Here is a 23090-nt window from a genome sequence, read left to right as displayed (position 1 = left end):
ATTCAATTAAATTCTAAATTAAAAAATAAAAAAAAACCCAAAATCGCGCCCCCTGTCGCGTGCGGCCCGCGCGGAGGCGTCCTCGGGCCCGTGCGACGCCTCCGGTGGCGTCACTTGGCTCGGGCGGCGCCTTCGGTGGCATCACCGGGCTCGGGCGATGCCTTTGGAGGCGTCTCCCGGCCAGAACCCGTTGTGCTAGTGTCGGTCCGTCGATTGAACGAAAAATTTCGCCCATATCGCGCGATACGGTTCGAAATTTCAAACCCTGTTGCTAAGTTCCTACCTAAGATATATGTATGTACATTGTTTTTGTTTGATAAACTATTGCCAAAAGTAGTAAAGTGTTTTGCTTTGCTACTCTAAGTTACAAAAGAGGTATGGCTGCTAATCTCTTTAGTTACAAGGCATATTTACAAATATAGTTGTTACCTTTTTTTTTTTTGAGTTCGCTAATATTTTTAGGCTTGTTTACTTCTGAATTAGCAATTGAGGTTGATTTATTTCCCTTTGTCTATTTCATTACTCACTCTTGTAGTTGATCCTCTACCTCACTAATGATCATGAGTGTCCATTGCTCACTTGATACCTGTTATATTTGAGAGGTGTCATAAATCAATCGCCTTATGGTTGTACTATTTATGAATAAATATAAATTCACTATTTGAGTGCACATTCTCTATATGTTTAATTGAATCTTAAACTCATTTACTGAATATTCGCAATATGATTCATAGTATGAGAGAATTTGTGATTGAATCACAACTAATGAGCATTTCTACATTTGCAATTATAAATGTATTGAAATTATCCCTAGTCGATGAATTGATGAACACAGATGTCATCGATTCTGTTGAGATTAACACGTTTTAAACTCCTTGGTTTACCACCAAGCAGTTCTTGCTGGCTGGAGACATTGGATGTTGAGAGTTAAACGTGGATACTAATTAAAGGTAACTAGTTCATTGGAGTGACCTGTCATGAGACTTCATATAATTCTATGCATATGTTAATAAAGATTTCAGTGTAACATAAGTGCGAGTTTCCTTTGACTTATAATATTCAAGTCATCTTAGTCATGGAGGTTTATATTTTGACATTTTAAACAAACATCTCTAAGGAGGTATGAACCCGGGATGATTGGGTATAAGTCAAAGTGCTCGAAGGTGTTTCGATAGCCTACAGAGGATTCACCGCTCTTTATAAAAGGAGATGTATACCCTGCGGTTGCTTGTGAGGATTGTTATTAAAAGTCTTTGACTAAAGTATTACATGTCAAGAATATAGTACTCTTGGACACATGTACAAGTAACTTGAATCCATATGACAAGAAAGCAAATTTGGGTTAGGGGTGACGTAATCAGCCTAGTGGGGACTGACATATATAGACATGTTCTGAACTAAACGGGTATAAGATTGGTGAAAAGAACGAGACACGCTTCATTGTAGCTGTTGAAGAGTTCAAAAATGGTTCTGAAATTGATTATTGATTTTTTAGTCAATTAGGGGTCATGATATACTACTAGGTGTCACTTATGATTGTTCCGTAATTAATGGTTAATTATGGACGACCAACATAGTCGGGAACCTATTGGGTCACACTTGCTATAAGTTTCTCAGAAGGACTTAAAATAAGTGTGAGAATTGGATTCTCAGAATGAGAGAAATAAAATCTGGTTGGACCAGACGAAGAACAAAAATGATGGACTTCGTGTCATGAATACGAAGTAAACCAAATTTGTTTGGTTCTAATGGAAGAGATTTTGGCAGATCGGAAGCGATGATGAACTTCATTTTATGAAAATGAAATGAACTAAATTGGTTTTGGTTAAGGTGTTTTGGTTATCGAACCAAATGATTTGATTTTGAATCAAATTGGACCAATTTGGTTTGGTTTTGAACCAAACTTGAGTTAATCGACATATAAGTTTTGGCATTGAGCTAAAAGATAGAGTTTTGGATTAGATCCAAATCTGATAAGATGTTGTATGAGATATAACATCAAAATAGGAATGAACAGTTGATATTGAATCATAATGGTTAGGATTAAATCATAACCATCTATCATATTTGATTTCCTACAGTAACTCTATATTAAAACCCTAAGTCGGCTGTGATTTTTAGGGTTGGCCTGGCGTGAGAAGGAATCGAGGTTTTAGTTTTCTTCTTCGCGTGAAAGAAAGAAAAACCCTAGCCACCTTCAAAACATGATTTCCCTCTTCATAAGAGCTGGTCGCGTTTGATTTCTCCCAGCACCGGCTGATCTTCTCTCGATCGGCCTTCCTTTTAGGCGATCTTCTCTCGATCGACATCTCCGCAAGTTTGCTCGAAGAGGGAGAAATTCCTGTTGTAGATCGCCAGAGAAGACCTCTCCCGAGCACGCACGCCCGTCGTTGACCATCGGAGAAAGGAGAGGTTCCCCGACGTTTCTTCTCAATCGTTCTCTCCCGTGCTGACCGCTAGTATGGACTTTGATCGAAGCTCACCACCCATGGGTGCTTGCTTCTTCCGAGACCCACCACCACCAAAGTTAGCTACTGGAGCTTGTTGTCCAAGGCCGACGGGTTGTGATGTTGCCAGACCACATTGTCGAGCCGGCGGAGTTCATGTGAAGGGCTGTTGCTGGCCACCGGTGAAGCATTCATCATGGACAATGCTGTCGGAGAAGAAACGCGGTTGATAGCTCTTGTGAAGAGCTGTCCAATCACTGTCAATTAACCTTGGTCGTCTGACGACCATTTGCCATCTTTGCGGAAGCTTGTGAAACTTTCGGAGATCGTTCCATCTTCGCAAGAAAGGATTCTGGTTGATTGTCCTTCACTAGTGGTAAAGGTTAACCATCAAAGTCTACGTCAGAAATACGATTGTCGACGATAGTTAGAAAGCCTCGAAAAATTTATTGCGACAAGTGTTGTTGCGTATTTTCGATATTAGGGTTTTCTCTCGTATCAATCGTTGTCGATCGTTGGTTAGTACCGAAAATGGTGATGCGATTCGTGACTTTGGAAGCCGTTTAGATGAGAACTTGGCGTGGATCACCGGTAGAAGCAAAGCTTTGATAGAGCGGCTCGATTGATGCCAATCTCATTCCCGCTCAACGTTATCTGTTAGGTATGCCTAGAATAATTATTATTCTATAAAATTGTAATTTTTAATTATGCAATGTGCCTGTTGTATCATGGATGTGTGTGTTGCGAGTGTTGTAATAATTAATTGTAATTATTTATTTTTCTTCCGTTACGTACGTTTGTGAAATGTATAAATACACGCAACGCACTGGGTCGGATCTAATGGTGGTACCAGAGCCAGGTTGTGTAAAATCGTTTTGCGTGTTGTAGTTAGTTGTAAATTTGATTAAGAAAATTTTATGATTTAATTGAGAATTTTTTATTATAGAAATTTCCTAATTAGTTAGAAGATTTCGTATTAGAAAAATTATTTTCTAATAAATTAGGGGGCGTTTGGTTTGAATTTTTTTTATTTTCTATTTTTATTTTTTATTTTTGTTTTTCTATTTTCTGATCTAATTTTTAGAAAATAGAAAATGCATTTGATATGATATATTATTTTCTATTTTCTAGAAAAAAAATTGAAAAATACGTTTGGTTTGTTAATATGAAAAATTATAAACAAAATAGTTTTTTAATAAAAAGATCATCTTATTCATGGAAAAGAAAAAATCATACAAAAAGGGGTCAAATCTAACCTTCTAATATATAATATAAGAAAATACCTTACCACTATTCACCTTTGTTGGCAATATTTTTTTTAGCAAAAAAATATTTATTCCTTAAAAAAGAAAAACCATATTAGAAGGGGGTCAAACCTGATCTTCTAATACAACATTATGTGACTTCAAACTCTTTACATGTATCACATTATAGAATAAAAGATTTATAAACTATTCACCAACCTCACACAACCTTTACAAACATCACAAAATAACATAATGTATATCTTCTATTGCAACCAACCTCACACAACCTTTACAAACATCACAAAATGACATAATGTATATCTTCTATTGCAAAGTAGCACCTCTCATATACTTGTCACCAGAAGACTCTTCTTCATCAGATAAAAACATATGTTTCCTTTTCATCAGAAGACTCTTCTTCATCAGATGAAACTTCAACATTTATCTGTTCAATTCAATCCAAATCATATCCACCAATTCCCAAAATAAAATCTATATCCATAAATCCAAATTGTGCTTTTTTAATTTGAGTCATCCCATTTATGTGCTTGATTTTCTTAGTTAGTGCATCCAATTCCGTCTCATCTACCAAATCTGTCTTGTTTAATATAATATGATCTGCGTATGCAACTTGTTCTACTACTTCTTTCACAACCCATCTCTATTTAACTTCATTCAAATGTTTCATAGCATGCTTAGAATCCACTAAAGTAACAACACCATCAAGTTTCAGATGTCGTGCAACCAAATCATATGTATAGAAAGTTTCTATAACAGGAGAAGGTTTTGCAAGTCCCGTTGTCTCTATAACTATGTGGTTAAACTTGTCATGCTTTTCTTTAGCAAGCTTCAAAAGCATGTTAACCAAGTCTCCTCTCACAGTGCAACAGAGGCAACCATTGTTAACCATAACAATATCCTCGGAAACAAAAGAATGACCAGCAATCAAGGAACTATCAATATCCACCTCTCCAAACTCATTCTCAATGACCAATTCTTTTCCCATGTTGTGAGGTCAAGATGTGGTTTAGTAATGTTGTCTTTTCGGCACTAAGGAATCCAGTGATAACAGTGGCAGGAACTCTTCCGCCGACGTCAAGCGAAGGGGAGATGTCCTCGGCGAGGTCGAGCTATGTAGATGAGACGGAGACCATGGACCTTGAAGAGGCCAAAGAGACGGCCCGACCACCAGAGGGTCAGAACAAGTTGCGGAAGGCATTGGTGGCGGCCGACGAGCAACTAGAACCAAAGTAAGAGGGGGAGGAACGTAGGTTTAGGGATGCTCTGGAAAGGAGAAACCTCGCGGCCATGGCGCTGCTTGAAGCGAAGAGTCTTCCTTCTCGTAACCTTTGCCGGCGACGAGAAGAAAAGGGCGACAGAGAAGAGAAGGGCGATGGCTCCTTGCGGCGACGAAGGAGGGAAGAGGTCTCTGCGGAGAAAAGGATTACTGTAGCCGTATTTTCCTATTTCCTATTTGGATCCGCAGTTTTCATTCTCCACATAGAAAATGATATTTTATTATTTTCTTTTTTCTTAGAAAATGACTTCTCATTTTCTAGAGAATGAGATTAGAAAACATAAAGCAAACAACAACTTCTAGAAAATAAAAAAATGAAAATAGAAAATGATCAAACCAAATGCCCCCTTAGATTTTCTTAATTAAGAATTTTATTTTCTAAAATAAAATATATAATTTGATTTAAAATTATTTCTTAATCTAATTAAATGATCATGATTTATGAAATTAGATTCTTAATCATATTTTATTATCAGATAAAATTTACGACAACTATGATTAGAACTAGTTATGATTAGTTGCATTAATTATGCCATGCCATGTTATTTGTCATGATTAGTTGTATTAATTATGTCATGCTATGTCATTGTCGTGATTAGTTGTATTAATTATGTCATACCATTTAACGTCATGTCATATAGATAATTTAATTATTTGTATGAAAAGATGATAAGATTTGAAACCCCTTATAAAATTATTAAAGTTAACACTTTCCATTAATATGATTAGAACCAGAGTTTAATTTCTTGTTTGAGTTGTTGGACTCTCTTCAAGCTCAACTTAAAATTATATATGTTCGAACTATCGAGATATGATCTTATGATTTGCGAGCTGACTTTAATTTGAAGCGTTGATTTATTAGACTCTCTCTAAGGTCAATGTAGATAGAGGTTAAGTTGGGTGTTATATATATCATGTATACGTGTTAATGCGTTAACAATCCGATGTTTATGTGAGCATTCAATTAGTTGATAGCATACTGTGATAGTTATATATATGTGATACATAATCAGTATATGATACTTACCATTGTAGTTAAAAATGACTTGTTGAATTCTCTTTAAAGTTATTATTTTTAGTGGATATGAATCCATTTAGAGAAAATTATTATCTCCCGAACTCAAAGTAAGGATTTTTGAATTCGTAAAATAAATGAGACCTATAAATGTATATAAATTGTTTATAAATACATTACATATCATCTCTCATATATGCTCGATTGTATTTTTAAGCTTAATTGACACATGGTATATTTTAGAAACTAACAAGTTGACTACGGCTGAGTATTCGGTTTTATCGAACCGAATTAACCGAAATCGAACCAAATCGAATTTTTTTAAATTAATTGAAAAAAAAGGGCAGCCCGGTGCACGAGGCTCCCGCCTTACAGGGTCCGGGGAGGCTTTTTTTTTTTGAACAAAATCGAATTTTTTTAAATTAATTGAACCGATTGAATTTTCAAATAAAAATCGAACAAACTGAACCGATAAAATATCGATTAATTCAATCAAAAATTGAATTAACCAAAATAATCAAAATTTTTAAATATTATAAAAAATTTATCACTTAATTAAAGATTTATAAGTTTACTTACTTAGGAATTTATAAATTATTTTTTTATTTTGATTAATTCGATTTATTCAGTTTGTTTGGTTTAACCAAATAAGAAATTTTAAAATCGAAACCGAACTGAATTAATCGATTTTTAGAAAAAATAACTAAAATTCTGAAATAACCGAATTGAATTTTTAAATTCGGTTGGTTTCTTCAGTTTAATTGAATTTTTGCTCACCCCTAAAGTTGACTGACCCTAGCTTTTTGGACTGGTATAGGAATTTGAGAATTGTTCTCAAATCTAAAATTGTAAGTTTTATCTTGAGTCTGTGAAGGGAAAGTAGGCATGTTGCCTCATCTACTTCAGGTATTTTCGTAATTGAATGTAATACTATTTCCTTAGTCACTCGGAATTCCGTTTCTACTTTTTGTTTAAATAGAAAAGGTTCCATTTGACGTTTAGTAACAGTTGTTATATAACTTTGAATAGAGTTTTTTATGAGATCGGAACACTAAGTAATGATATTTACGTATTAGATATTTTCCATGAGACATTTAATATCGAAACAAGTAACAAGCGTGCTCAAAAGGATAATCAATTAACCACCTATTCATGACGTTGTCGTTTTGGTCATATAAGCAAGAAATGTATGCCCGAATTTTAAAGGGTTGGCAGTTTAGAATCATTTGAATTAGATTTAATCATGCTTAAAGGACAATATGATTAAGTTATCTTTTATTGGAAAGGATGAACTAGTGGGAGAGTTGCTTGACCTTGTATATACCAAGGTTTAAAATATCGAGCCGTGCCGGAGTTTCGGTCCCGGACCGGAACGATACAGTTTCGGTACCGTATCGTACCGTGCCGGTATAGTTTCGATATTTTTAAAATATAAAATATATTAATTAAAATTAAAAATTTAATATAAATATTTAAAAATAAAAAATAAATTTTTTGATAATTTTATAGGATTTAATAAAGCCTATTTAAATTACCCCACATTATAATTTTGAACTATAGCTAGGAATTGATTATCAAACTTCAATTAATACCTAAGTTAAAAAAAAAAAACAGATCGCGAGTTCGCGACGCACCGCGGGCGGCTGCGCGGAATGTCGCGGGGCTCCGGCGGCATCGCCGGCCCCGGGCGGCGCCTCCGTCGGCGTCGCCGGCCCCGGGCGGAGCCTCCGGCGGCGTCGCCGGCCCCGGGCGGAGCCTTCGGCAGCGTCGCCGGCCCCGGGCGGAGCCTCCGGCGGCGTCGCCGGCCCCAGCTTTTCCCCGATCTCGGCACGCGCGGGCGAGATCGCGAGATCGCGACCCCTCCGCCGCGCCGGAGGTGTCGCGCGACCCCTCCGGCGAGGCCGCCGGAGTCGCGCGACTCTGGCAGCTGGGATGGGCTGTGCCGGGCCGTGCCGGTGCCGGTCGGCGGGCGGAACGAAAAATTTCGGCCGTTTCGACCGGCTCGGCACGAGATTTTAAACCCTGGTATATACTGATATATATATGGTCCAATGTCAACTCAAGCACGAGGAGGTTATAGCTACTTCATTATCTTTATCAATGATCATTCACGATTTGGGTATATATATTTAATGAAATATAAATTTGAAGCTTTTGAAAAGTTCAAAGAATTTAGAAATGAAGTAGAGAAATAGTTTGACAAGAGTATTAAGATACTTCGATCCGATTGAGGTAGTGAATACTTAAGTCAAGAATTTTAAGATTATCTGAGAAATAATGGGATATTATCTCAATGGACTCCGCCGTATATGCTTCATCATAATGGTGTATATGAGAGACGAAATCGAACCTTGTTGGATATGGTGAGATTAACGATGAATCATACAAGTCTTTCTAAATTTTTTTTAAAGGACAATACACTTGAGACAACTGTTTACTTGTTAAATAGAGTCCCGATTAAGGTAGTCTTTACTACTCTATATGAGATATGGAATAGTAAAAACCTCACTTATTTACTTGAAGATATGTAGTTGTCCTACTTATATAAAGAGGACTATATCAGATAAGTTGGGAGTTAAGTCTAATAATTATCTATTTATTGGATACTCTAAGGAAGCAAGGGGTAACCAATTCTATTCTCCTGTGGAACAAAAATATTTATTTTAAGACATACTGTATTCCTAGTGAAAGAGTTTCTCTTGCAGGAATATAGTGGGAGTAGAATTGAACTTAGTGAAGTTCAAGAGACTCAAATAGATATTGATGAGACACTTAGTTAAGAACCACAATCGATTACTCATAATGATGAACCATCGATTGAACTTATGAAGACACAACCTCTTCGTAGATCCAATAAGATATGCAATATTCCTAAAGAGATATGAATTTCTTATAAGTAAATCGAATGACGTGTTACTCATTGAGATGAGGAACCTACTGATCATGAAGAAGTTTTGAAAAGTTCAGAAAATGATAAATGGTTAACAATTATAAAGTCAGAAATGGATTTCATTAAAATTAAGTTTGAAACTTGGTAGAATATCCGTTTTGATGAGAAAATTAAATAGTTTGATTTCTCACAAAATCTGACGAACTCTTTATGTATAAAGAGGTTAGTGGGAGTGCGATTGTATTCCTGGTATTATATATTAATGACATATTAATAATAGGAAACGATATGCTTGTTGTATGCAGTTAGTCAAACTATGGTTGATCAAAAGTTCTCTATGAAAGACATGAGAGAAGCAACCTATATTCTTGGGATTAAGATCTATAGAAATAGATCGAAGAGGTAGTTTGGTTTTTCGCAGTCTACATATATAGACAAGGTGCTAAAGCAGTTTAACATGCTTGAATTCAAGAAAGGTTACATACCCATTAGGCATGAGGTTTATCTTTTGAAGTTTATGTGTCCATGGACAAAAGACGAGAGGATTTACATAAGTAAGATTCCTTATGCTTTGGCAATAGGATCTATCATGTATGTTATGATATGTACGAGACTCGATGTATTATTTGCTTTAAGTGCCACGAGCAGATATCTGTCAGATCTAGGAATGGATCATTAGACAATTGTCAAGACAATCCTTAAGTACTAACGAAGAACTATGAATGTGTTTTTGGTATATGGAGATGATGATATGGATACACACGGGAATACTGATGCTAACTACAAGACAGACAAGGCTGATTCCAAGTCGTTTGGGTGCATATTCACTTTAACTGGTGACACAATAAGTTGGAAGTGTTCTAAAAAGGATACTATTGCAACTTGTGAAGCACTAAAAGAAGCGATTTGGATTAGGAAGTTCATCAGTGAATTTAGAATGATTTTAACCATTATTGAAGCATTATATGTTTATTGCGATAATAATGGAGCAATCGCGCAGGCGATGGAATCCAAATCTTACCATTGATCCAAACATGTGCTTTGACGTTATCAATTGATCAAAAAGATCATTAGTAGAAGAGAAATACAAATTGAGAAAATTTCTATTGAAATAAACCTTGTGTATCCTTTGATGAAATTTCTACCTTAAAGGAAGTTTGAGGAATACATAAAGGCGCGTGATATTAGATACCATGGCGGTTGACCTTAGGTCAAGTGGGAGTTTGTTATATTTAAGAGATGTCTTAAGATAATCGTCTTATAGTTGTACTATTTATTTGATAAATAGAAATTCACTATTTGAGTATGCATTCTCTATGTGTTTGATTGGATCTTAAACTCATTTACTAAATATCTCCAATACGATTCATAGCATGAGAGAATTTGTGTTTGAATCACAACTAGTGAGCATCTCTACATGTGTGATTATGAATGTATTGGAATTATACCTAGTCAATGAATTGATGAACATGGATGTCATCGATTCTGTTGTAACTAGTACGTTTTAAATTCCTTGGTTTATCACCAAGTAGTTGTTCTTGCTAGCTAGAATTGGATGTTGAGAGTTAAACGTGGATGCTAATTAAAGGTAACTAGTTCATTGGAGTGACCTATTATGAGACTTCATATGATTCTATGCATATATTAATAAAGATTTCAGTATAGCATAAGTGTTAGTTTTCTTTTGTAGGGATCTATGTGCGCCAAAAATAATTTTTAACCACATAAACACAGCAGAAAAGGATCCCTCCAGAAGATCCATGCAAAAACCATACTCGTTTATTGATTCTATCTACTGGAATCGAGTTTACCTTCGATGCGAGCCCTTCACAATCCCGACAGCAACTTTTGCCTTCAAAGATTGGTGGATCTCAACGCGATCAGTGTGTTCACGCCTCCACGGTATCCACACGAACACCGATATAGAGAAGAATCAAATTGCAGTGGTAGCCACAAAATAAGGTTCGGCTAAGGAGGTAGAAGAGAAGAGGAAAAAGATCATACAACCATCCAAGTAGAAGAAAAAAAAGCCTCTCATCCCTTTATATATCACCATGGAATATCAAGGGTTTTGACTTTGGTATTCTATGGAATTAATACCCTATTAATCCCTTCTTTAGTGATCATGCAACCCTCTTAATGGATCCGAATTGACTTGAGTCCAACTCGAGTCTCACTTAATCCGAATTGACTTGAGTCCAACTTGAGTCTCACTCAATCCGAATTGACTTGAGTCCAACTCGAGTCTAATTCAATGAGTCTACCTTGAGTCCCACTCAATGAGTCTAATCTACATTAGACTCAACCCAATGGCCCAATAATTCATCACATGAACTATCTCCAAATCACATGTTCTAAGTGTGTGATCCAATAGGTTCTCGTAACGTTGACGATGTCTTTAAAACCATTTTAGAGACATAAGCAATGAGCGACATCTAACAATACATCATTGCTATCCAAGTGACGAGAATGTCGAGATCTGATACAATTTTTCTGTGACTACTATCTTGTATGACTCAGTCCTTCTATCCTTGATATCTAGATTGATCAATGAGGCATAGACCGTGTCATCCTCTTATCAATTATGTATTTCTTGATCTCCAAGTAGACTACTCAATCAAATAAGCTCAATATGTCATATTGACTTATTCGAGCATGATCATGCATTTTTGCAGTTCTACTCTATCAAGGGGCCTATAGATATTACTTCCGTCATATGGAAGGGATATATCCCATCTACATCATTCACATCTCTCTGTTTAACTTATTGCATACCCAGTGATCGCCTTTATAGTCACCCTGTTACAGGTGACGTTTGACGAAGCCAAAGTATACAACTCATTATGTAGGGAACCGTAGTGACTTCAGGTCTAAGGATTATTCATACCAATAGTCACATGAGAATGTTTATGACACTCATATAACGATCCATGAAACATTCTCATGGCGGATCAATTCAGTACATAGTCTCTAATATGTACTCATGTGTCAACGTAATATCACATATCCATGACTTGTGAGATTAAGTCATCAATTGACCTATATGCTAATCTCAACGCATTAATATTGTCCTTGCATATTAATGCTTGACTAGGAATAGTTAAGAGTAGTGTTCTATATATGTCTATAGACTCTCACTATCAATTCAACCAATTGATATGCTGTAGACAAGAACCTACTACTCAAGGACACTGTTATATTTATTCATATAGCACGGATAACAAATAAATATAATAAGCAGACCTTGTCTTTATTAATGAATATGATACATGTGTTCCCTAAACAATCATCTCATGATTGACACTAAGGGCTGACACTAACACCTTTGACTTATGATATTCAAGTCACCTTAGTCATGGAGGCTTATATTTTGACATCTTAAACAAACATTTCTAAGGAAGTATGAACCCGGAATGATTGGGTATAAGTTAAAGTGCTCGAAGGTGTTTGGATAGTTCACAGAGAATTCACTGCTCTTTGTAAAAGGAGATGTATATCTTGCGGTCGCTTGTTAGGATTGTTACTGAAATTAAGTCTTTACATGTCAAGAATATAGTATTCTTGAACACATGTACGAGTAACTTGAATCCATAAGACAAGAAAATAAGTTTAGGCTAGATGTGACGTAGTCAACCTAGTAGGAACTGATACATACCTTATGTCCTGAACTAAGTGAGTATAAGACTGGTAAAAAAACGAGACACGTCTCATTGTAGCCGTTGAAGGGTTTAGAAATGGTTCTGGAATCGATCGTTGATTTTTCGATCAATTGGAGGTCATGATGTACTATTAGGTGCAACTCATGATCGTTCTGTAATTAATGGTTAATTATGGACGACCAACATAGTCGGGAACCTATTGAGTCATACGCACTATAAGTTTCTCAGAAGAATCTAAAATGAGTTTGAGAATTGAATTTTTAGAATGAGAGAAATAAAGTCTAGTTGAACCAGACAAAGGACAAAAATGATGGACTTCGCCTTATAAAAACGAAGTGAACCAAATTGGTTTGAATAATGGAAGAGATTTTGGCAGATCAAAGTGGTTTGGTTCAAATTGAAGGTGTTTTGGTTAATGAACCAAATAATTTGATTTTGAATCAAATTGGACCAACTTAGTTTGATTTTGAATCAAACTTGAGTTAATCGACATATGAATTTTGGTCATTGAGCTAAATGATGAGGTTTTGGATTGGATCCAAATCCAACAAGATGTTATATGAAATATATAACATCAAAATAGGAATGAATGGTTAATATTGAATCATAATGGTTAGGATTAAATCATAATCATCTATCCTATTTGATTTGCTACAGTAACTCTATATTAAAACCCTTCGGCTATGGTTTTCGGGGCTGGCCTGGTGTGAGAAGGAATCAGGGTTTTTAGTTTGTTCCTCCGCGTGAAAGAAAGAAAAACCCTAGCCGTCTTCAAAACGCGATTTCCCTCTTTGTAAGAGCCGCCTGTGTCTGATCTCTCTTGGCACCTGTCGATCTTCTCCCGATCGGCCTTCCTCCAAGGCGATCTCCCGATTGGCTATCTTCGCAAGCTTGCTCAAAGAGGGAGAAGTTCCCGTTGTAGATTGCCGGAGAAGACCTCTCTCGAGCATGCACGCTCGCCGCTGACCACCGGAGAAAGGGGAAAGGTTCCTTGACGTTTCTTCTTCTCAATTGTTCTCCCCCGTGCCGACAGTCAGTGTGGACTATGACCGAAGCTTGCCGCCCACAACTACTTGCTTCTTCCGAGACCCACCACCACCAGAGCTCGTTGTCCAAGGCCAGTGGGTTGTGGTGTTGCCGAACCACGCTGTTGAGCCGGCGGAGTTCTTGTGAAGGGCTGTCGTCGGCTACCGGTGAAGCGTTCATCGTGGACAACTACCGTCGGCCACCGGTGAAGCGTTCATCATAGACAACTATTGTCGGAGAAGAAACACGACTGATAGTTTTTATGAAGAGCTATCCAATCACTATCGATCTTTCTCGATCGTCCGACGACCATCTGCCATCTTCGCGGAAGCTTGTGGATCTTTCGGAGATCGTTCCATCTTCGCCGGAAAGGATTCTGGTTGATTGCCCTTCACTAGCAATCAAAGGTTGACTACCGGAGTCTACATCAGGAATACGATTGCCTATGATAGTTAAAAAGCCTTGAAAAATTTATCGCGACAAGTGTTGTAGCGTATTTTCGATATTAGAGTTTTCTCTTGTATCGACTATTATCGATCGTTGGCTAGTACCGAAGACGATGATGCGAGTCGTGACTTTGGAAGTCGTCCAGACAAGAGCTTGATGTGGATCACCGATAGAGACGGAGCTTTGATAGAGTCGCTCGATTGATACCAATCCCATTCCTGCTCAACGTTATCTGTCAGATATGCCTAGAATAATTGTTATTTTATAAAATTTTAATTTTCAGTTATGTCATGTACCTGTTGTATCATGCATGCGTGTGTTGCAAGTGTTGTAATAATTAGTTGTAATTACTTATTTTTCTTCCGTTGTGTACGTTTGTGAAATTTCTAAATATGCGTAACGCACTGAGTCGGACCTAACAATAGCACCATTTGATCTTATTTAGCTTGTAATTTGAATCTTCTTATTGTTTTTCGAAAAGCTAATTGTGGTTGTACCACCTCTCATCCCATTTTACGTGTTTGATTTTATGGCGCATCGCCATCTAAGTATTATGCCTTCATTGCTTCTTTGGCCTAAGAAGACATCACCTATAGACACTGTGCATCTATTGGGATACTTAGGATTATGGAGTGGAACATCTAGATAGCTCACCACCTGTTACAAAGATTGCTTCATTCTTATTGCTTCTTATCTTGACATCTTTATTTTAGTAGCTCTTTTGCCAGTTAAATATCAATAATATCTTCCTCTTAGATGATCTAATGGGGAAAAAAAATACTTAAAGCAATTTCCAGAGTTCGTTGCTAAGGGGAAGAGTGATATGGTATTTAAACTGAAGTTCTTTTAAGGTTTGAACTAATCTTTGGGAGCATGATTTGAGAAACTTCATTCCGCTCATTGAAGTTAGGATGTTCAAAAGTATCTTAGTTCATTTTATCTTACTCTAAATTTGGGAAGCTTATTCTTGTTGTTATATGAATGATATTATCATAACTAGTGATGACTTTGTAGGGATCATAAAGCTAAAAGATTATCTGTCTAACAATTTCTGACCAAGAATCTAGGTGACCTTAGATTTTTTTTGGCATACAGATGACTCACTTGAGGGAGACCTATCTCCAATATACATTAAACTGAGGTGCTAGGATCACGGGAGTCTTGATTAATTCTAGTTTGGAAACTGAATTTACTGGACATATTCATTTGCAATGAATATGATCAGTTAATTTCTTAAACCTCTATGTCATGATCATTTGAAGTTAGCTCAAGAATTCTATAGCACCTGAAGAATGCTCTAGGGAAAAGTCTCCTGTATCAATTTAAGGTTACTTTTAAACTATACGATAATACTAACTAGGTATGTTCACTCACAGGTAAGAGATACATATCAATCTACTGTATCATCCTTTGATAGTTACCTGATCTCTTCAAAAAGCAAGAAGTAGTAGAATGCCTTTGATTGAGAATGTAAAAGTTATTTTCTTAAACCTTTATGTCATGATCATTTGAAGTTAGCTCAAGAATGTTATAACATCTAAGAATGCTCTAGGGAAAAGTATCCTGTATTAATTTAAGGTTATTTAAACTATACGCTAATACTAACTAGGCATGCTCACTCACAAGTAAGAGATACATATCAATCTACTGTATAATCCAGTGATAGTTACCTGATCTCTTGAAAAAGCGAGAAGTAAATTGCCTTAGATTGAGAATGTAAAAACAAATTATATTTTGACCTTGGTTCATATGAACTTATTGCCTTAGGCAGTTGATGATCAAGCTGGAGACATGCTCCTAAAGAGCTAATAAAGTTGTATTGCCACACCCCGAAGGTATAATTCCGGTAGACCAGGGTACCCCTATGACAATATAAGAAATAAGAAGACAAAACTCATTTAACCCAACACAAATATTAATGTAATACATAAATCGCTAAATTACTAAATGTTAATGCATGTATGCATGCTCATGTGTACATACCAAAACCAAATGAGGTAAACATTTGGTTTTAACAAAAATCAAAGGTTTAAAAAGAAAAGAAAAAAAACAAAACAATATAAAAAGAAACCAAATAACTCGATGTCAAGCGGGACTGGTAAGTTAGGATCTCTTAGTAGCTCTAGGGACTCCCCTCTAACTATGTGGACGCAACACTTCTTTTATCTACTAACCTGGAGGTCAAAGGAAGCAGGAAGTGAGTACAAATTTACTCAGTGGGAATATAAGAAAAAAGATGCATGAACTAAAAAGTTAATAGAGGTCAAAGAAAACCAAGGTAATATCACTTGTCTAGCAAAACATATCATGTAACATGTTAATGTGTACCTAGGAGCATACATGCAACCATCCAGATCCACTAATCCATCTTTGTAATGGCAAGTTATAACACAACATCGCATAATGAAAATAATCAAAACCATGCACTAATCATATAGTGACTGCGAGCGAACTATGCTACCACTACTTGTCTTGTGGGAAGTCAGGGTGTAAAGATAGCCACTGGCTACGAACGACAATACCATACCATGAACGGGTCTTGTGGGTAGACAGGGTGTAAATATAGCCACTGTTTGCGGGCGACAATACGTTACCATGAACGGGTCTCATGGGCAGACAAGGTATGTAAATAACACCTATTTGTCGACGACAACACGTTGTTATGAATAAACCTCATGGGCAGACGATGTGAGATATTGACTGCGGGGACAACACGCTTTCACGAATGGGTCTCATGGGAAGTTGGGATGTTTAGATAGCCATTGTTTGCAACAACAACACGCTATCACGAATGAGTCTTGTGGGTAGATAGGGTGTGTAAACAACTATTGATTATGGGCGACAACACACTATTATGAATAAGTCTCCTGTGCAGCCAGGGTGTATAGAAAGCTTGTGGTCAGACGGTGTGTAGATAACTACTAATTGTGGGAGACTATTATATGCTACCACGAACGATTTTTGTAGGTAGTTAGGATACTCTAATATTAAGTTTAGAGTTCTACCATATTAATTACTGGAATCCATACTAAAGTTATGACAAGGGAAAATATAATTGCTAGTCATTCATATCCTTCTAAGGATAGTTTATCAATTAGAAATTCTTATCAAGGAAATATTAACCATCTAGTCATATAATCTCAGTTAACTCAATATGATATCAAGATAAAATATAAAGCATGCATCACATCCGAGGATATCTAGATATCAATCAACATAGGAAGATCAAGCAAGTGAAAAGATGTGTAACAAGCAGAAGTGTAGAGTATCATACAATTTTATAACCTATCCAAACTGATATAAAATAAGACATAATGCACTAAGATAGTTCTAAGAGGTCAAAGGAGAAAAATTACCTACCTCTAAATGTAGAATGTCCTGAATGTCTTCCAATCAAAATGCCTATTTTAGGTCCCAATATGTTATTTGATTAATCAATTATCAATCCGATTAGTAATTCAATTAACTACTAAGTAAATTAAATTAATTAATAACTCAACTAATTCTTAATTGGCATCTAATCATTATCAATCTGATTAATAATTCAATTAACCACTAAGTGAATTAATTAATCAATTATTAAACTGATTAATAATTAAATCTCAAATTAATCAATTAATAATTTGATTAATTATTCCTTAATCAATTATTAAATTGATTAATGATCCAATTAACCCTTAATCAAATTAATTATCTAATCACAACTAATTAATCAATCGATTAATTAAAGCTTACTTTAATTAAATTAATTAACCAATTCCCAAATTTATTGACCATTATTATAATAGTACATTAATTAATCAATTAATTCATAATTAACCTATTAATTCTTATCATAATTATAAAACTAATTTTATTAATTAGTGAAATTGATTAATACTTAATTAATCAATTAAAAAACCTGATTAATAACTTAATTAATCAATTAGCTAACTGATCAATTTAATCGATTAATCACCAATTATTAAACTAATTAATTAATTAAACTATTAATTACTTAATTAAACTGATTAATAATCTTAATTAATCAATTAAATGGATTAATCATCTGATTAATTAAAATGATTAATACTTTGATTAATCATCTAATTAAACTGAATTAATTACCTTAATTAACTTTCTTTTGTTGACAACACAACGGGAGGCAGGCGGTGGTGGTGGCTTTCGATGGTGGCGGGTGGCGGTAGCAGTGGTTTTCGATGGTGGCAGTAGTTGTTTTTTGCCTGATAAATGGCGATGGTAAGGTTGTTGACGTTAAGGAATAGGAAGGCGATGAAGGTCGTGCGAAGATTACACGCTGTTTGCATGAGGAGGGCGGTCATGCTTGTGGTTATCGGGTCGCAGTCGGACGTCGGCGGGGTCTTGGTTGGACGCTGATGGGGTCTCAATTGGACACCGATATGGTCTCGGGTGGGGATCGTAGGGATACGACAGTGGGCAGCCGCGAACGCATGGGAAGGAGGAGAGGGTAGCAACAGTGATTAAAACTCTAGGTTTTAATTAAAATTTAGGTTAATAACTTCAATCATCTCCTAACTATAAATAAGATAATCTAAACAAGCTTCGCCAAACCCCAACAGAACTATTCCATTAATACAATATATAAAATTTATTTTAAAATTTGAAAATTTGTAATAAAATTATATATATATATTTTTATCGTTAATTTTATTATTATTAATTTTCTTTTAAACTAAATTAAATCAAATTTTAATCTAATATCAAATTGATTTGGTCATCATCCTACCAAATAATAAATTAATTTGGTTTTAGATGATATTTTTTTTCTTCTTAATATAACATGTATCATCACAACTAAGCATTACCCCCTTAACTATGTTAATAGTTATGAGTAGTAGAAATAGTTACTTGTGGATCAAGCTCTTTCGAGGGTGTGCTATGATGTGTAATAGACTCTGCATTTTTGTGGGTTCAATAACTGACTTTGATTGCTTGTGTGAATGAATTGGTAGGTATATTAACTTAAAAAATCCATTTATCTTTAATGCATTTACTTGCTTTTCTGAGGTATAGGATTGAATTATTCTTGAACATGTTGGTTCCAACTCAAGTGCTATTTATGAATTGGGCAAAACCACCTTCATCTTCAAGCCTGATTCACCCTGGTCCTCAACAGAAATAAGAGAGTAAGAGTAGGAACCTAATTTTGGAAGCCATGTCTTTATGATTATAGAGTATAATTGATTCTCTTTTCCTATATGCGATAGTGCATTGGAGAGTTTGAGATTGACTTCTAGGGGTAAAAACCGCATCAGCATCTTTTCACGGAGGAAATATATGAAATTATTCCTTTTCTCCACTCTTTCTTCTTTTTTCTGAGTATGTAACTATTTTTTTTGTTGGAAATTTTGCAAGATATAACCATAGTTTTCCTGCTTTTTGCAGGTTGACACGTCAGTGCTGAATCTTCCTGTTGACAAAATGGACTATTTTGTACCTGGCTAGTATCAAGACGTTGTGATGTTCATATAATAATCTTACTATCCCTGTTTCTGTCACTCCCTAAGTTCTATTGTATGTTCGTTTTCACAAGACCCTTGTGAATATGATAGTATTGTCGCCAATATATATTGCCTTGGGGATAACGACTGTATCACGTTTAGATGCAACAATTTTGTATAGTGCCTTTTGCAACGATTCTCCGCTTGTGCATTTTGCCAATATATAGTCCCGGCTAGTCCTGTGCGCTGACAAATAAGTTGCAGCTCATTTTCCATGTTTTACAAGGTGGATTTCAATTTGCCCCCATTTGTCTTTTAGAATGTTTTCGAGATTGGGACTGTTTTCAGTAATTTAACAGAGTTGAACTGAATTACTTTTCGTGTTGTAGGATTTTCTTATTAATGTAATAAACATTTCACTTCTTTAATTGATTGATGTTAGATTTCGGATCAATCAGGTGAACATGTTAACCTGGTCATGTTTTAAATGCACTGTATAGGAGCATGAGTCTGGGCTGGTGGTTGGGAGGCTAGTTATTTAAATTGGTCACTGATCTGTTTGCAACTAAGACAAATTTGTATTTAATGCCAAATTAAAATAGATAAATCTGTTAGATTCATAGTTTGAACTAAATTATTAGAAAGAACTATGATATAAATGATGCAACTATTACCTCTAGGCAGCCGTGAACTGAAGTATCTATGTGTGAAAAAAGTCTATGAATTTACCTCTTGAATGAAGTATTCATTTCAACGTGGAACGGTCTTATAGGGATGTCGAAGATTGTAAAGGTTGGTTGTCAGTATAGTTGTTGAGGGGCTTTTAGAATTTATGTTTAGGATCGGTGGAAAATTTCTGTGGGATAGGAGTGTAGTTGTTGAGGCGCTTCCAAGATTTTCCTAGATCGGTCGTTTTAGGATTATCGTAAACTAACAATTATACTCCCTTTTTAAAAATATTATTGAAATAATGGCGCACTCCATGTTTTAATCGTTAAAATATTTCTTTATTCGGCCGGGCAAACCATTCACTTAACCCATTAATGGTCGATGATTCAGTTTAGGTCATTTCTACCTTGCTATTTCAAAATCGCTCTAGTTTTTTCTTGCTATCATTATGCTCTCTTTTGCATTGGTCTTCATCTGATTTTTTTTGGTGATGACTTCAAAGGTATGATTACAAGCTTGTTTTAGTGTTTTATATCGTCCTGAGGAACAAAAGAAGTTGATGTTGTTGACGCAATTACACCTGTATGGTTGAGTTTGACCATATGATTTTGATGTGTTTAATAAAGATTTGAAATTAGGTTTATACTATGATTTCAAATAGCATGTCAAGCATGTAGGGCAAAGTTTCTTGATATTCACATTACAAGTGCAATGGTGAAAATCAAGATGATCAAAGTTGATTAAACATTTGATATAAGAAAAAAAAACCCAACAGTATTGACAGGAGACTAATATGTGTTGGGATATGTGAAAACCTTGTAGGGTTAGAGCAAGTACACACTAGGCATAGGTTCATGGTGTTGGCCGATATAAAGTTTTGATAGATTGAGATAAACTGGATACTACATAGAAACCCAACAGATATTGACAAATATAAAATCTGAATGGTTGAGGTCAACTAGATATTTGATAGAAGTTTAGTGGGAGTTGAAAAGCAAGAGTCCTAAAGGGAAATTCCTAGTAAGCGAGAATTCGACCAAGAAATGTGTTTTATGGTTATAATCCATATACCATTTGCTTGTTGATTTTGTTAGGATCTTGATCGTCGAGCTAGAGGGGGGATGAACAACAATTGTTACCTACAAAAGCAATTCTATCTACTTTTGCTCTCGATAGTAAGGTCAGAACACAAAGTATTAGCAGTGAAAATGAACATAAATAAGAATCACACTTACCAATCGCTAACACGTTTGTTTAATATGGTTTGACAAATCCTAGGGTCCTACTCCATGACGTATAATCTGTCGGTGGATCACTTTTAGAAAGCTAATATCTTGTTTTTCTTTGTTAACTACCAAAGGTCAAGAATGTTGGATCGTTAGTAGCAACTAGAGGGAATGAATAAATGCTCTTCGATTCTCATTTGTTTTCGTCTACAATGAGTGAGTATGCAACAAAAAGGACATAAATAAACTTAGATACAAGAATAAAGAAAAGAAATGCAAACCACTCAAAGATTTATGTGGTTTATCAATACATTCGTTGCTTGATTCGCTCCTTGATATTTACTGTTGACCTTGATATGATCCCATTGTCATCAATACAGTCTCATTAATTGTTGTTTATCTGTGCTGATTTATTATGATTGATGTTGTGTATATCTCGGTGGATGTAATAGTTCTCTGTTGAACTATGCATCATAACATCATAACATGTTATTGTTGTTGGCTCTCACTACTTGTGTGAGTGAGAGCATTATAGCACTGCCTGTGTGGGTATTATCAGGACTAGCTAGATAGCTCTTCTGGAATACTGCCCCTCCTCTTCGCATGTAGTTGGTCTGTTGTTGGAGCGGGTGATTCCTGTCATGCACCCCAGTTCACTACACAGTGTGGGTGTTTGGGGATGTTGAATGCAGACAGTGATATTTTCCCATTCCCCACTCACGTGTAATGGTCTGTTGTTGAAGGGTGTGCAGTTGTCCTGTTTGGCACCCCAGTTCACTGCATTGGGTGGGTGACTGGGGGTGACGAGTGCAGATAATGACCATGCATAACATATGTACATGCATTTGCTGGTAGTTGTTTACTGCATTTATGGTTGTTGCACTTGTTGTTATATGATTGCAATTGTTGCACTTGTTGTTATATGATTGCAATTGTTGCACTTGTTGTTATATGATTGTGATTGTGCACTTGTTATTATATGATTGTTGCATTTGTGTGACATAACATACATTATTCTTATATTGTATAATACCTGTTAGTTGTACGTAGTATGTTGACCTTGTTCCTTAAGTATCATATTAAGACTATATACCTTTGATATCTATGTTTATATTTTTATGTTGTGCATTTCTATATAGTATCCACTGAGTATTTTATACTTATCATCCAAACCCTAGAGTTTCCTTTCTTTCTCCCCAGATAGCAGGTAAGGATCTTGTCTTGAAGCTTGGAGTTCTATCGGACTGCCCCCATCTCACAGCAGGAGAAGTATCAATTTGGGTTATTTCATATGGTTGTTGGATTGTGTTTTCAATGTGTGAGTTTTTGGAGTTTGTCATTTGATTTTGTTGCAAGCACTATTGAGGTGCTTTAGGATTTTCGTTGTTATGTAGTTGATGTATTTTGGTGATCATACCTTGTTAGTACGTGTATGTGGATTGATTTGTTGTTGTAGTTGGTATTGTTACATGCATGTGTTAGATATATAATTTGTGGCCGTGTGGGCCTTTATTCATATAGTTTAGTAGTTAAATACATATGTTGTGTTGTTGAGCGGCCGTGTGAGCCCTATCTTAATATGTATTCAGAAAAAGTTGAATTGTTACAGGGAAGATGTTGTCAAAATTTTTTTGGACATACATCACTCGGGCATAATAGTCCAAATCTAACTTAGCTGACATATTCACAAAATTTCTGCCTGAAT

General features: G+C 35.8%; 1 protein-coding gene and 1 pseudogene across 1 annotated transcript in view; one reads left to right on the top strand and one right to left on the bottom strand.

The window, feature by feature from the left end:
• The window catches only part of LOC141813362 (F-box protein 7), a 29408-nt gene extending 9722 nt beyond the window's left edge, over nt 1–19686 (top strand). The window contains 1 exon segment of the mRNA XM_074701318.1: nt 19435–19686. Coding sequence (XP_074557419.1) covers nt 19435–19494 — 60 coding nt within the window. The 3' untranslated portion in view covers nt 19495–19686.
• Nucleotides 4071–5004, bottom strand: LOC141813474 (uncharacterized; annotated as a pseudogene).
• Nucleotides 19687–23090: the final 3404 nt, after the last annotated feature.

This window comes from Curcuma longa, chromosome 20 (genome assembly GCF_044706935.1).
Source record: "Curcuma longa cultivar G26 ecotype Majalengka, Jawa Barat chromosome 20, ITB_CL_G26_1.1, whole genome shotgun sequence".
NCBI classification, from domain to species: Eukaryota; Viridiplantae; Streptophyta; class Magnoliopsida; order Zingiberales; family Zingiberaceae; genus Curcuma; species Curcuma longa.
This window is presented reverse-complemented; position numbering and strand designations above follow the sequence as displayed.